At 39.8% G+C, this 16,819-nt stretch overlaps 1 protein-coding gene across 1 annotated transcript in view; it reads left to right on the forward strand.

The window, feature by feature from the left end:
- Nucleotides 1–1,000: 1,000 nt before the first annotated feature.
- The window catches only part of TMEM47 (transmembrane protein 47), a 30,713-nt gene continuing 14,894 nt past the window's right edge, over nucleotides 1,001–16,819 (forward strand). The window contains exon 1 of the mRNA XM_023202976.2: nucleotides 1,001–1,684. Coding sequence (XP_023058744.1) covers nucleotides 1,459–1,684 — 226 coding nt within the window. The 5' untranslated portion in view covers nucleotides 1,001–1,458. The remainder of the gene's footprint in view (nucleotides 1,685–16,819) is intronic.

Consider the following 16,819-nt stretch of genomic DNA (forward strand, 5'->3'; position numbering starts at 1 on the left):
ATTATTTCTTTTATAGAGAAGATGGAGATGAGTTAAAGAGCTACAAAAGACAGATAACCCACAAATCACATACTGAACCAGGCAATTAACAGAATTTCAATTTCAAGAGGTGTTTAGTCCTTACATATAGGGGAAAATATGGTGCATCTACTTAAGAACAGAACGATGTCCTATTGTGCTGAATCCTTAGACCTTCGATGCTCAACAAATATTTGTAGATTGCTTAGTTTCCCATTCAGGAAATATACACATCACTTTTCCTATTGCAGGTCCTGGGCTAGATCTTGCTAAGGACAAGGACATCTTAATACCCAGGAGGGGAATTAGATCCAGCTTGGCATAATGCAAAGCGGAATTAATAAAGGTTTTAGCCAACACCCAAAGGGCAGAGCAGTGGAGACGCAAATAAAATTTACTTCATATTTTGCAGTAGCTCTCATTTCCTTTTTAGCGCTTGCGTTTTCAGAGCAAATGCCCTTCATTGTGTGTGTGTGTGTGGGGGGGGGGGGGGGGGGGGGGAGGGGGGGGGGGCGGGGGGGGGGGGGGGGGGGGGCGCAAAAGCAGGTGAGCCCGGAGAACAGAAGTGGCAGCAGGCTAGCGGAGAAGTGAGGAAATAGGTAAAACCAGGGGACTCCTGGGCCCGTCCTGGTTTTGAAAAGAGGGCGAAATGCATTTAGTCACTTTTCTTCTCCTTCCTCCAAATCTCTCAGGATGTTAAATTGGCCGGGGAGGGGCGTGTTACATCACTGAGACAGAGGACCTGTCCTTGCTCCAAGAGGCACAGCTTAGGAAACCTAGGAATCCACTTCTGGCGCCTTCTAGAAAACGGCCCACTCTTGCTCCCTAAGAAAAGGAAACCCACGTGACTGGGTGAAGGAGGAGAGCCCGGCGACCTGGAGTCAGCGAGGCTGGGGGCCGGGCCAGGGCCAGGGCCGGGCGAGAGCCGGGCGGGGCGCGGGGCTGCTTCAAGGAACTGCCGCGCGCTCGGGGGCGCGGGCTGGCACTGGGCTCCGCCCGCGGGCCAAAGGCGGGGTAGGGGCGGGACAGGCGCGAGCCTCCGGCCCTGGGAACTGGAGCCTAAGCCACCAAGTGCTGGCCCTCCGCCCCTCCCCGTTCGGCACCGCCTCCCGCAGCCCGGGGAGGGGCCGGGGCGGAGCGAGCCCGGCCGAGCCGGGCGGAGCGGGTGCGGGCGCGGGCAGAGCGCGGCGCGGGGCCGGCGGCGAAGGTCCGGGGTGGAATCGACGTCTCTGCGGCTGCCGACGACCCCCACCCGGTCGGCCGCCTCCGCAGACCCACCTTGGCCGCGCGGCAGGGGGCGCGCAGAGGGAGCTCCCGAGGGAGCGAGTCCCCGCGCGTGGCGGCTCGGCGGCTTCCCTCCTTGGGAGGTCCGGCTCCCGGCTCTCCGGACCCTCCTGGCGTCCTCGCCTGCGGCGGGGCAGTCGACAGCGGCTCCCAGGAATGGCTTCGGCGGGCAGCGGCATGGAGGAGGTGCGCGTGTCGGTGCTGACCCCCTTGAAGCTGGTCGGGCTGGTGTGCATCTTTCTGGCGCTGTGTCTGGACCTGGGGGCGGTGCTGAGCCCGGCCTGGGTCACGGCTGACCACCAGTACTACCTGTCCTTGTGGGAGTCCTGCCGGAAACCCGCCAGCTTGGACATCTGGCACTGCGAGTCCACGCTCAGCAGCGGTGAGGGCCCGGCGCGCCGCGACCCCTGCCTCCCGCCCCGGACTGCCTCGCGTCCCACTGCCAGGACAGTCACCACCTGTCCCCACCTCCCCGCGTCCCATGCCCTGGCCCGTCCCACCCCGTCCAGGCCCTTCTCGGATCCTGGGGCTCCAGCCACCTTCCTGGCCTCCACCCCTCTTCCCTCCACATCCCTGGTCGCCAAACCTAAAGCGACAGCCCACGCCCTCTCCCTCCCCCGTGGCCATTCCTCCTGTTCTGGAGTAACACGTACGCTATTTTGGGTATTTGTTATCATTTGAGGCGAGAGCCATGTGGCTGTGTAAAAAATGCGACGCCTTCCACACCCCCGTTAAAAAAGAAGCAGGCAAAAACTCCCCAACTCCACCGAGATGCTGCGGGGGTTCTCTGTTCGGTCTTCCCCACTCTTTTTTCCCTCCTCTCTCGAGGACGAATTTGCCTAGTGTTCACATTTCTGCCCGTTTCACTCCACCTTATCTGCGTTTTCACCAATGTATTTCCGTTTGGATTTTATTTCCTTACGTTTTTGATGGATATGAAGAGTTGGGAGAGGGACAGGCTTATTTTCCTTTCCTTTTTTGGTGACGCCGCCGTTGATTGTGAGTTGCCTTTCTTTCTCTGCCACTCTGAGTAACTCTTCTCTCCTCCAGACCTTTCTTTTCTCCATGAGCTACTCACAGATGCCTAGAAAGTTGTGCTTTATTCCGCCAGCGCTGAAAGCTGCAAATGGATAAGATGGGGGTGGTAAGTGGAGAGTAAGGTAGCTACTGAGGTTACCAGTCTCCTGGGGGCTTTACTGCTTTACGCCCTCCCTGACCCTCCAGTTGCCTTCCCTGGCGCCCCAGTTATGCCCTTAGCAGAAATCTGTCAACTTATGATTTCTTGCTACAAATCCCTTCCTTTCTAATTTTGATTCTTCAACTGCTGGTGTCAGCGCAGAGAAAGGGGAATAAATGGAGAGGACCTGCCGGCGATTTTCTTTCTCTCCCTCTCTCTCTCTCTCTCTCACACACACACACATAGACACCTGAGAAACTCATTACATTCCTTCCAGTTTCATGTCTTCTCGGGACTATTTATAAAGCTTTCCTGGAAACATTTCAAGTTGTAACAAAGTTGAAATAGCACAAAAAGCCACAAAAATCTGATTTTCCTTTGTCTTTGGTTTCCTGTTATAACACAGATTAGTTCATTTGATTAAGTTTCTTCTGTAAATTTAATTTTGTGTTTAAAAAAGGCTTTTTCTTTGATACTACCTCAAAATTCCCATTGAAGGGTTTCCTCTTTGTTGGTTAATTCACTGTGGAGGGAACTGGTTGGCAGCAGGAGGTCAACATTTAGGTCCCTCAATTCTTTCAGGGTTGGCTGTTTACAACTAAAGATAAAATAAATCGGCAGAATTTCTTTCTTTGGTAACCAGGGGATCCAAATAAACTTTAGCGAAAATATCTCCTTTCCCCTCTTCAATAATAAAATTTATGTAGGAATGACAGCTTCTGCACGTCTCCTTAGCAACGTGAATGTTTTGCCCCTTTCTCTCTGTCTCCTGAAATAATAGCCCCCTGATTGCATAAAGACTTTTCAGATAGGTTAGAGAAACCAGTTTCAACTCACATTTGCTTTTTAGGCCAGTATCCATTTTTCTTGGCCAGGAATGTAGGGAATGGGGAGAAGCCAGCTCGAGTTTGTAGAGCAACATACAGTGTTTGCTAACCTTTTCTTAATTGCCTCCATACCCATTTATCTCAGCTTTTTTCCTCTCTGGTCAAGGAAATATGGAGACACAAGCCTAATGCAAATATAGCGGTAATACCACTCTGCAGAGTAAAAATCAAAGGCAGGCCCAGTTTGGGATTTTTCCCCGTTTATTCTACCCCCTTGCTGAAAGTCATAGCCCAGTGTATATTTCTATTTGTGTTTCTGAAAATCAACTTTCATCTTATCTTGCCTTAAAAAAAATAGTTTTCAGCCCAGATAAAGTAGAATTCATAAGCAAATGGGTAAAAAGTAGAGATGGTTTTGTTAGAGGTTTTCTGGAACAAGTTCTTGACTTTCTGTATATATAATAGCAGTTCATTTTTTGCTCTCCACGGGGATGGTGGGACACAAGGCGGGGGTGGAGGAAAGGAAACAAGATATTGAAAATTGCTCTGTGTCCCCACTTTACAAAATGTGCTTTCTTATGTTATGTGAACTTGAAGCTTCTCTCCACCAGTGTTTTGAAAGGAAGGGGAATGCCCGAATCAAAACCAGCAGTGCTTTTCTTGTCTGTTCCAAAGGGCAAGCAGCTTTTTTCAGTCTGTTTGCTGTGTGGAGTAGCAGAAAACAGGAAGGGAAATGTCTTCTGTGAAGATTTTAAGAGATCCACATCTTTGTCTTTCAAAATAAATTACTTTGGGAGGAATCACCGAGGACAATTTTACTGAAGGCCCTTCACCAGGATATTTAAGGCTTAATTAAAAATGTTTGTCTTAATTAGAATTAAAACTGCTGTGAAAAGGCAGGCCTGTATTTACTGAAGGAGCATTTCAGGAATGTTTCTACTCACAATAGTATGCCCTACTTAGACCAGTTTCCACTGAAACTTTCCCCTAGGCCATTATTTTTAAACTTGCATTTTAATTTTGGTACCAAATGTGCATCGTTTGCTGTTTATAACCTGTTTTATGATTTTAAGCAAAAGTAGAACCATGCCCCTTGTGTTCTGGTGTATTGAAGGTTGCGTCAGCTCTTCTAGTACGAACCAGTAATCCGGTTGTCAGTCAGCCGTAATGCTTTTCTCTGGTGTCCCAATTCAATGTATGGAGGACAGTTGAGGCACTCATCTTAAGTTCTAAGTGTTCCAAAAAGACATATGAGAAAGTGGCTAATTGACTGTGATTAATGGTGGAAAGAAAAAAAAATAAAGTGTGCTTGTTAGGAAGTTTAGAATACGCAGTACTCACATGGCTGCCGGCCACAGAATTCTTTCTTAGGATAGTTTTCCCTGGTACTGTTTTGGGGAACCTTTTAATAAACCTTAAATCTTACACAAATTATAGTAATATTTTACACTTCTGCTTAGTCACATTTAGTTTGCTAACTTTATTTCTAGGACATAGTTGCTAGGGTTTCACAGCAATTACAAGAATCCTTAGTGTAGATAGGATAGGCACAAGTGTATACAGAATGCTGATGCCCTAAATTTGATATCAAATGTGCTGTATAACCTCTAAGGAGACTTTACGTTTCTTCTTTAAAATGTGTAAATACATAGCTATTTCATATAAAGCATGTTGCTTTTTCGTGTCTGTAATTTGTTGACTAAGCAAAAAGCAAGGACATACAGATGGCCTAATGAACACTTTTACTAACAGTCATTTAGGGATATAATAAATTCATTTTTCTGTTTTTTCATCCACAAAGTACTTGATCAAATAGTACCTTTTTCAAGGGATATTGTTAACATCATTCACATACTATCTTAAAAATAGCTGCATTTGTAACATGAGTCACTGGTAGTTTTGAAATGGCAGTATACCGTATGCTAATCACAGGTGAATATTATTATTTCTAATTGACAAGAAATTCTTTTTAGGGTGCTTTATATGTAGATCTTTTTTTAACTTCAGTATAAAAAGCTACTTTAAAAGGAATTTATAAGAAAGCCTATCTTAGGTGTTAAAGATAAATGGAACTGCCTAACCACCTGCAAGTCTTAGCAAATCTGAGATATAGTGATTCTGAGTTCAAACATGTTTCATCTGTTCATATTTTGCATTTATTCCTTAATTCAAAAACACAGTTTCATTAGGAAACCTCACAATGTGATTTGCTCCAGGGAAGGTTCAGCTTGTTGCTTGAAATGTGTTAGTATTGATGCATTTTCACAAATAGCCCAGCAAGCCTGCAAGTCACCATTGTTATACCCACTTCTAACTTCCTTGAAAAGAACATAAGAATAATAAATGCAGTTTTCTTTAACCTAGACAGCATAGACGGGTGGACAGTTAGGAATACCAGAGAGCACCAAAACTTTCTCTACTGATAAGCCAGAGAAAACCAAGTATGACTTATTTCAAGATTTTCCTGATGACTTTCTGTTAATGTCTTTTAAATTTTCAAGTTCCTTAGATTTACTTTTACAAAGGACATTTTAATCTGTGAACAGATATAATTTTTCTTTTGCTCACATTCTTAGAAGGATTGTAATCCCCAGGGAGCCACTTAGATGAATCTTGGCAGCTAAGGGATTTGATGGGTGTGGGAAAAGCCTGGCCTTTAATAAAACATTTCAAAACCAAACAAAAACAAACACAAACATATCTCAAGCAATAGATTTCACCTGCTGTCGGGAATACATTTCAAGAAATTTCCTGCAAGTTTTTGTTTAATAGTAAGACCACTTACAGAGACCATAGGTATAGTCAGTGCTACTAGACATGTTAGTGAAATGGATATAGACGCTTCAAAATATGTCTCTGGAATACCTAACCTAAATACCACAGCAGGGAGCTCCCTGAACCTCTTCTGGTTCTGAGGGCTACCCCCAAATAACTAACTGAATAAATAAATAAATACCACAACAAACTTCCATGTGAGCTATGCTAAATTATAATGTAATTCTGTGTCAGAGTAGAGTAGTATTTTGGAGAATTCACGAGACATTGGATTCTAACTGACCTGAACTTGCCACTTACCAATCATGTGACCTCGTACAACTTAATGTCTGGTTTATCATAAAGATTAAATATAGGAAAGTGTCTGTTTGTTAGTGTTATGTTTCTTCCTAGTTATATATTCAGTAAAACCCAGTGATACTTTTTTCAACAATTGAAGATTTTTCTCCTTTAAGGAGTAAAGTCTCTGCATTGCATAATGCATTGCATAATGAAGTACCTTGTTAATTTTAAATTTAAATTTTGATATGCATTACCTAGCATGTAACAATGCTCTTGGTTGATCACAAATTTATTATCCTTTTATTCAGTACTATTACAGGCCAGACACCTCAGTTATCCCCAATGTCACAATAAACTTGCAAGGTAGCTAAAGTTATCCCTATACATTATTGAGGAAACTTTGGATTTTTGTTAAGATTACCAAGGTCTCAATTAACTGGTGGTAAAGACAGATTCTTACCAAGAGTATTCCAGTTGCTAATGCCGGGAAACTAACCACAACAAAAGTTAGTCATACAAAATAGCCATTTTATTATACTCATGAATTCTGTGGGTCAGGAATTCAGATAGGACATAATGAGGATGGATGTCTGGAGCCCTTGCTGAAGATAGCTTGAATGGCTAGGAACCGGAACGTCTGGAACTGTAGGGTCATTTACCAAATGATTTCGCTCACAGGTTTGGCACCTTGGTGGGGAAAGCCGTGAGATACTGGGCAAAGCTGTGACTCTCCCTGGAATGCCTACACAGGTGGCCTTTCTAGCATTGTGGTCTTAGGATAGTTGGAATTCTTACAAATTGAGTGAGTCCTGCAGGGCAAGAGTCATAAGAGAGCCAGACTCTCTCTGACCTAGGCTGAGAAATCACACATCTCTTCTACCACATTCAGTTGGTTACAAAGGAGCCATGTGGCTAGCTTGGATTTAAGGGAAGGACAATTGAATGCCACCTTTTGATGGAGCAGTGGCAAGGTCACATTGTAGAAGAGAATGTGGGATAGGAGTTGCTGTTGCACTATGTTTGGAGCATACAGTCTGACGCTGAGTCTAAATGCAAATCTGCATTCTTTATTGCCTTTGAAGAACAACAACAACAAATAGCCAACCAACTTGTCTGTGCTTTGTAGCTTCTGTACTTAAGAACTCTGAATTGATTATATAAATAATGTCTGACTGGGACAGAAACTTCCCTCAGCCAGCATATGGCTTTAATGACTGGTTACTTGTACTTTGGATAGGAGATGGAATGAACTCAAGAACCTAACTTTTCCACAAACAGAGAGATACATATAAAACCTTCCAGAATCTTTGGTTTAGTCTCATACAACCAAGGCTCAAACTGATTATGAATCTGGACTGTAATTTGCTACTTTATGTTGTATGATAAGATTTTACTCTTTTTTTAGAAAGTTGTGAATGCATCTGATGATATGCTTGGTACATGAACACTAAAACATTAAGATTCCAGACAGGAGCCAAGTTTTATAGCGCCAGAGAAGTGTTGGAGTTAGAGTTATTTTTTGTTTGTTTCCTTTTCCTTTGTTTTAATAACATAACTCTTGTCTTGACTACTGTCCATATATTGAATCACAGAGTTGTAACATGTTTAAAATAGACAAGATTTTTAACATAACCCAGTCTAATCACATTTATTACATGATTAAGGAAAATGAGGAAGGGTACAATGTTAAAGACTCAATAGAGAGGGTACATTTTGCCATAGTATTTTTGGAGGGTTGGTTTTTAAAATGTTCTGTAATATTGTAGGTAACTGTCACTTGGTGTTTGAAGGATTGTTGAATGATGTCATGTATGGCAGTTTGGATGAAGAGGTGAAGGACTGCATGTGAAATAGCTGCCCACTCTTTGTAAGATTATCATCCATGATTTGAATTCACATAGAATTAAAGTCTGAAAATAGAATTATATGTGTTGATAAGTACATTTCAGATGTTTATTACCATCAAATTTACATTTTAACCATGACTAGTGCTTAAAAATAAACACTTCTACTTTAAGTTTCTCCATGATGGGGTACGTTAAAACAACAGCTTGGCGGAGCAAGGTGTCTCACGCCTGTAATCCCAGCACTTTGGGAGGCTGAGGTGGGTGAATCACGAGGTCAGGAGTTCGAGACCAGCCTGACCAACATGTTGAAACTCTGTCTCCACTAAAAAAACAAAAAATTGGCTGGGCGTGGTGGCGGGCACCTGTAGTCCCAGCTACTCAGGAGGCTGAGGCAGGAAAATAATTTTAACCTGGGAGGCAGAGGTTGCAGCGAGCCAAGATCGTGCCACTGTACTCCAGCATGGGCGGCAGAGCAAGGCTCCATCTCAAAAACAATTTGAAAAAGCTTAATTTGTTTTAACTTTTATTTTAGGTTCAGGGGACATGTGCAGGTTTGTTATGTAGGTAAACTCGTGTCACTGGCGTTTCTTGTACAGGTATTAAGCCTAGTACCCAATAGTTATTATTTTTCCTGATCCTCTCCCTCCTCCCACCCTCAACCCTCAAGTTGACTGCAGTATCTGTTATTCCCTTCTTTGTGTTCATGAGTTGTCATGATTTAACTCCCACTGATAACTGAGAACATGCTGTATTTGGTTTTCTGTTCCTGCGTTAGTGTGGTAAGGATAATAGCCTCCAGCTCCTTCCATGTTCCCACAATGTGCATGACCTTGTTTTTTGTGTGTTTTTTTTTTTTCTGGCTTCGTAGTATTCCATGGTGCATATGCACCACACTTTCTTCATCCCATCTGTCATTGATTGACATTTAAATTGATTCCAAGTCTGCTATTGTGAGTTGTGCTGCAGAGAACATTCTCCTGCATGTGTCTTTATGGGAGAACAATTTCTATTCTTTTGGGCGTATACCCAGCAATGGGATTGCTGGGTTGAATGGTAGTTCTTGTTTTAGGTCTTTGAAAAATCGCTGTACTGCTTTCTACAATGGTTAAACTAACATACATTCCCACTAACTGTGTATAAGTGTTCCCTTTTATCCAAAACCTTACCAGCATCTGTTAGTTTTTTGACTTTTTAATAGAAGCCATTCTCCATGGGGTGAGACGGTATCTCATTGTGGTTTTGATTTGCATTTCTCTAATATCAGTGATGTTGAGCTTTTTATTCATATGCCTGTTGGAATACCTTCTTTTGAAAAGCATCTGTTGATGTCATTTGCCCGTTCTTAATGGGGTTGTTTATTTTTCTCTTGTAAATTCATTTAAGTTCTTTATAGATGCTGGCTATTAGACCTTTGTCAGATGTATAGCTTGCAAATATTTATCCCATTCTGTAGGTTGTGTACTCTGTTGATAGTTGCTTTTGCTGTGCAGAAACTCTTAACTTTCATTGATCCAATTTTTCAATTATTACTTTTGTTGCAATTGCTTTTGGTGTCTTTGTTATGAAATCTCTGTCCATTCCTGTGTCCAGGATGGTATTGCCTACCTTGTCTTCTAGGGTTGACAACGTAGTTTATAGTTTATGGTTTTGGGTTTTACATTTAAATCTTTAACCCACCTTGAATGGATTTTGTAGGCGGTGTAAGAAAGGGGTCAATCTTCTGTATATGCCTAGCCAGTTATCCCAGCATCATTTGTTGAATAAGGAGTCTTTTCTCCATTGCTTGTTTTTGTCAATTTTGTCTAAGTTCACATGGTTGTAGGTGTGCAGCCTTATTTCTGGGCTCTCTATTCTGTTCCATTGGTCTATATACCTGTTCTTGTACTACTAGTACCATGCTGTTTTAGTTACTGTAGCCCTGTTATATAGTTTGAAGTCAGGTAATGTAATGCCACCAACTTTGTTCTTTTTGTATAGGATTGCCTTTGCTATTCGGGCTCTTTGTTTGGTTCCATATGAATTTGAAAATAGGTTTTCTAGTTCTGTGAAGAATGCCATAGGTAATTTGATAGGAATAGCATTGAATCTGTAGATTCCTTTGGGCAGTATGGCCATGTTAATGCTCTTGATTCTTCCTATCCATGAGCATGGAATGTTTTTCCATTTGTTTGTGTCTTCTGTGCTTTATTTGAGCAGTGTTTTATAATTATCCCTATAGATATTTCTCCCCCCTGGTTAGCTGCATTCCTAGATATTTTATTTTATTTTTGTGGCAATTGCAAATGGGATTGCCTTCCTGATTTGGCTCTCGGCTTGGCTAACAATAGCTTAATTTTAAGTTGAATAAGAGTTCCCAAAATTATGTGGAAGTCAGCTATGTTAAGTTTCTTAAATTGATTAAATGAATATTAATTTTTCATTCAACAACTTAATTGCATTCTGGCTTTATTAAAAATATGTATTAATTTATCAAAAAAGATAGAATGTTCTTTCAGCAGAGTTTCAGCCTCTCACATTAAAGGCACTGACAGTTAAATTTCACTCATCTTTTCAAACTATTGGTTCACCTCCCTTGAAAATTAGACAAGGACACCTTTCCTTAACATTTTTACTCCTAGGTTTATGTGTGATTTGGGGACACTTGTAGATCATCAATTTTCTATTCTAATCATGGACACCAAGGACTCTCACTTAAAAATGTGTAACGAATCATCCATGCTCTTCCAAAGAACCGGGAAAAAATATCTATATTACCTTTGTCTCTGTCAGCTTATTGACTGTTATGAGGTTTAAAATGATATTTTAATGAGCCATGTTTCAAAAGATCACAAATATTTATGCTTTCTGTTCAAAATGTGTGTTTATCAGGCAAAACAATGTTAAAAAAATAGAAGTTGAAACCCCTGAATTACTTATTCTCTGTACATAAAAAGGGACAGACACAAAATAACTCAAATTTTCATCACAGAAGATTTTATTGCCATCATGTTTAAGGTCCCTAAACCAAATATTCACCAGAATGCTGCCATGATACTCTGTGAATGAAGCCTAGAATCTATTCTTAGCTCCTCTGGGTAACTTAAAGGGAGGTATATTCGAGTGCTTCCCTCTATTTTCCCATCTTCTCACATGTACTCAATGAGTTAACTTCATTGAAACATAGTCATTGATTTTCTAGCAGGGGGTAGACATTATTCTGATACAATGTCAGCCAGTTAGTCTGTGTTCCAGGCATTGTGGAAGGTAGTGAGAATAAAATGATGAGTGAAACAAATGGTGTGTTTTAAACAAATTATTAATAATTAAATAAATGTGCAAAGTGCTGTGAAGGAGGAAACAAAGGTTCTATTTCTGCAGCGGGGCATTAAGAAGGAGCTGGTGGGAGTACTAGCTTTGCCAGTTTTATTCCTCTGTATTTACTAAAGGAATATCTTAATACTCATCGTGGCTGGCTGGCTGGCTTTCTTCATTCTACTCTTCGATTATTCTTAGCTCCCCTAAACCCATCACAGTAACTTTAGTTGCTTAAAGTAAGTTTCACCCACTCCTAATCCTGGAGTAGTAGGTTTTCTTTGTGCTTTTCAAAATAATCAACTTTTCCTAGTTGTAACCTAATTTGGTTTTTATTCAAAGAGTGAAAAAAGAGCAATGTTCAAAATACCAAAGTCATCACAACTTGGTAGAAATACCATGATGAGAAATTATTATTGAAAAATACCAGTACCTGTTAGATAACACTAGTTACCATCAAATGCTAATGAAAGCTTTCAAAGATGGTGTATGGTAAGAAACAGCAGTCATTAGAGATGATAGTGTCTTTCTTTTTGTCCACATACTGGAACTTGCCTTAACAGCAAGGCTCTTTGCTAAATACTGTATTCAAATGGTTTTATTTGAGGAAAAAACACCATATGTTATTGTGTTTAGATTATTAATTACATTTCCACTGAATTGTCTAAGAATTCTATGAAGCAGCTAAAATGTTCCTCTATTTGTTAAAAATGAAAAGTATGTGTATTTTTTTTTTCTAACATCAACATAAAACAGCTCCAAGATCTTGAATGAAATTGTCATTGTTAAACACTAGTAGCACCCATCTGGCATTTTGGACAACCGGGATTTTCCAAAATTTGGCAAAATTAACATGCATTTTGGTCATTAGGGTAATTGCATCATCTGTTTGGATGGTTACCTGGGGTCATTTATGTCTGTAGTTTAAAATCAGGTTAGCACCATACTTCGGAGGCACTCTGTATCTGTGAATGGGCCTAAAGGGTAGCTTTTGAAATCAAATTGTTGCCAGCCTGATTACTACTATGGATACCTAACATAGTTGCTTTTGCAAACATCTATTTTGCAAACATCTATTTTGCTTTGTGTGTCACAACACATAGTATTTATATCGTAAATGTATAAAATACAAACACTTACTTGCCTTATATTGGATAGAAAGGCTGTATCCTCATATACAAAGAAATATTTCTTTGCCTAAGAAAAATTATAGTTTTGATATCAGTTGTTTTAATAAAAGAAGTGGTCATTTTAATTATTGAAATTAGAATTGGAATTCATTTGGCTGCCTTTCTTTGTGTCTACATCACAGAGTGGTGGAAAATTAATGCAGTATCGACAAATTTAGGTCGGAATGCAACTTAGCCAACAAACCAAGATTTAAACTGCCTCAGTAACGGTTTCAGTTTTCCACTTCATTAGTCACATGCAGACTAACTTTTAAAAGTTAAGTAGATCATTTGATACCTTTAGAAGTAGTTAGGCTAAGTTTATATTTCTACACAAAATAGCATTCCATTCTTTGTACGTGAGGATACAGCCTTCCTATCCAAACTCAGAAATATGTAGCATTAATATTAAGAAAAATTCTTTAGTTACATTTGGTGAAAATAATTAAATGCCATAATTTCTGACAAAGTGAGCTAGTTGGGAAAAAGACATAGTCTTTGGTGAATAGATGGATAATTTAGGGAATGTGAGTTTGAAATATTCTTCTGTATCTGAGCTTTTTTTTTTTTTTTGCCTTTAGTACTAAACCATCCCACTATTTCCAATTTCTGATGATAGAATGGGATTAGCAATACTAACTTAACTAAGTTCTCAACAATATAATTTAAATGTTTTGCTATAAATATATCCTACAAATGAATACAAGTATTTAGAAAAGCTGAATGTTTGATGGGAATGAGCGAAAATAATCCAGTCTGTGTGGGTGAATTAGGGAGAATTTGTATATAACTTGTAATTCAAGATAATAGGGAAAAATCACTGTTCTAACTTGTCTAGCGAATTATTTTATTACAGTTATAGATATCATTTTGGATAATATAATTTCCTTTTGGAGGCATTCAAAAATGAAAATACAAGTGCCAGTCTGACAAATGAGAATGTGATTTAAAAATCAGTGTTTTAATTTGTGATGAGAATTATAGAAAAGGGAGAATCATCCATAAAAACAACAGAATACATTGAGGGAAATACTACCCACCTAAACAGTAGGACTTCTGTTGCTAAGGTTAAAAACGTATTTTTCCATTGCTTTTTACTTGTATCTAATTTTCTAAAGGAAATAGCCATTGTGTGCTCAGGGATTTACATATAGTAGAATGAATCTCAGCATATAACCAATAGCTACAGAGGTAAATAAATTAGCCAATGTTTGACAAATGGAATTTTTCTAAATGAGGTGAGTGGAGGCAGAAAGCTTTAGGAACTGGTTTTGTGTTTTGCCCTTGGCTCGAAAATATGGAAAACGTATCCTCGTTAAAATTCTATCTTTTCTGAAAATTGGAAGTGACTTTTGATCATGAATTCCCCAAGGGAATGACAATTCTCCATTTGGACAATTATAATGTGGTCCATAGAATTTTCATAATGCAGTGGCGATTTCAGACCAGTCTCATATGTTACACTGCTAAAGTAAGTCAGCACAATTCTGCAGAATACTAAACCATTTATAGACATTGGAAACTCTGATGCCACCTAATAAAAATACCTTGAAAGAGGACTTGAAATCAGTTCCTGAGTTGCATCTTAATGTTGAACTCGATGGTGTAGTATAGGGACTGCCTGATTTTTATCCTGTAACTGCAAGAGGAATATAACATTATGCATATGTATTTTCCTGGCTTTTTTTTTTTCATTTTACTTTTTTTTTTTTTCTGTTATAGAAAACACTAGTAAAGAAGGATACACTTATTTTGAGCTTCCACTTCTTTGGGTGCAGTTTGAATGCCCCCAGTGTGTCACTGTGTCAATTTTGCCAAAATTCTCTTGAGAGAACCTGACACGTAACATGGCAGCCTGATTTCAGGTTTGGTCTTCAGATCCAAAACATGCCTCCCGGCTCATTCGAACTCTCACCAATTTATCAACCAAGGATGTATGTTATTTCCTCAAAACTGATTTCACCTGTTCTCTGTGGTCTCAGAAATCAAACTCAGATTTCCAATCAGCTGGCCTGACATTGAACAATGGCCCATTTTAATTGTGCAGAACACTGCAATTTGTAAAAGAGCACCATGGTCATTGATGTTCTGCAGGTCTGGTTTATGTTTACTGTTCCGCTATAGTATTGGTATATTATTTATAGAAAGGTAGAAAACTAATGCGGAGTAATAAATCTTTACAGACTCTTAACACCTGATCTGACTAAATACCGTGAAGGCTATAATTGGACAACTACGATTGATACAGAAATTAACTGATTGTGAAAACTTAAAATGCATGACTTTTTTGAATAAATGGTGCTGGAAACAGAATTTTATGAAATTTTAATTTGTTTTGCAAACACTGAGTGTAGGTTAGCAAATATTTGTGGCATGCAAATCTTTTAGTGGAAAAGTCAGGGTAGAACAAGTTTTCTGGTCACTTACAATATTACTGTAAAATTGTCCAAGTCTTATGTATATATTCTTGCTAAATCTAGTATTGGACTTCGGATGGTAAGTAAATATCTGTCCAACTGTGTCAATATAAAGCCCAGCCTATTATTTGAATGGCCATTAGTAGGTGTCTATAAAATATTTTTCGCTTTTTTTTTCACTCCCCATATTTTAGTCTTGTTCAGTAAGAGAGAGGGAAATGGTAACTGGCTGATTTACACAGTCCCTGATTTTAGTTCACCTCTTAGGCTGGCGCTATTATTTGGACAATGGATTCTATTTGTTTACTGAAAGAGATATGATGCCACAGGCCCTGTTTGCAGCTCCAAAGTACCCACACTGAACCTTGAAATGCACCTTGGACCTCCTTGACTATGATAGCCATATCGAACCACTTTTTCAGCTTCCTGATTGAGGTTAAACTGATCAGCAATTTAAAGTTTTGGTTCTGGGCAACTGGCCTGAGTGAATCATTCCAAATGGATATAATGACAACAATTCTAAAATTTGGCACCATTCGCCAGGGATATAGTCTCAATAATCCAGTCTAAGCCCCAGGTTTTGGCCAGAACAGTGGCAGTCATGGCCCATTTCTAGTTTCTTTTGGAAAATAAAATGACTTTTCTGTTTGAGCAGGCATATCTCTGGTTGTGAACCAAAGGAAAGGTAGAAATATCACAACAGTGGTAGTGCTGATGCTTCTCCTTGTTGACTTTACATCTAGGGTAACTTTGTCATTAGCTACAACCTCAGTGCTGAAAATAAACATAGGACATTTAGAAGAAAATCCAGAACTGGTTACATTTATCTACATTTTAGAAGTATCTCCTATGCTATAGGAGGTTCTTTTCCTAATTAGGTTCTAGTCCCTTTTACTAACTTTTATTCTCCTGGTGCTTTCTACTATAGCATTTTACTTGTTTTCCAAATGAAATGAAGAATTACTATATTGAGGAAATGTAAAAAATGCGATTAGGAATTTTTTGGAATTTTCTGTCACTATATTGGTTAAGCATCACTTTGCACTCCTGTATTATTCATTTATTAAATTAACTTCATTGTGTGTTTTGTAGTTTAAGAGATCTTTACCTAGAAAAAAGTTCAACATTTGAAATGCTATATAAAGTATAGTGGTTAGCAAACAGCAGCTCAGCCATGGAGTCCAAAACAACCCACCACCTGTTTTTGTAGATTAAGTTTTATTGGTTCCGGGCTCAGTGGCTCGCGCCTATAATCCCAGCACTTTGGGAGGCCAAGGCGGGTGGATCACTTGAAGTCAGGAGTTTGAGACCAGCCTGACCAACATGGCAAACCTGGTCTCTACTAAAAATACAAAAATTAGCTGGGCGTGGTGGTGCATTCCTGTAATCCCTACTACTTGGGAGGCTGAGGCATGAGAATCACTTGAACCCAGGAGACGGAGGTTGCAGTGAGCCTAGATCGTGCCACTGCACTCCAGCCTGGGTGACAGAGTGAGACTCTGTCTCAAAAAAATAAATAAATAAGTTATTGGGGCACAGCCAGCTTGTTTACACATTGTCTATGGCTGCTTTCACGCTATTGTGCAGAGTTGAGTGGGTACAACAGAGACCATAAATCATAAATCCAAAAATATTTCTCATCTGGCCCTTTATACGGAAAGTTTGCTTATCATTTTCTACCTTAGTCTATCTTTACAAAATGCGAAACAACATATGTATTTTAGCTATTTTT

The sequence above is a fragment of the Piliocolobus tephrosceles genome, chromosome 12 (genome assembly GCF_002776525.5).
Source record: "Piliocolobus tephrosceles isolate RC106 chromosome 12, ASM277652v3, whole genome shotgun sequence".
NCBI lineage: Eukaryota > Metazoa > Chordata > Mammalia > Primates > Cercopithecidae > Piliocolobus > Piliocolobus tephrosceles.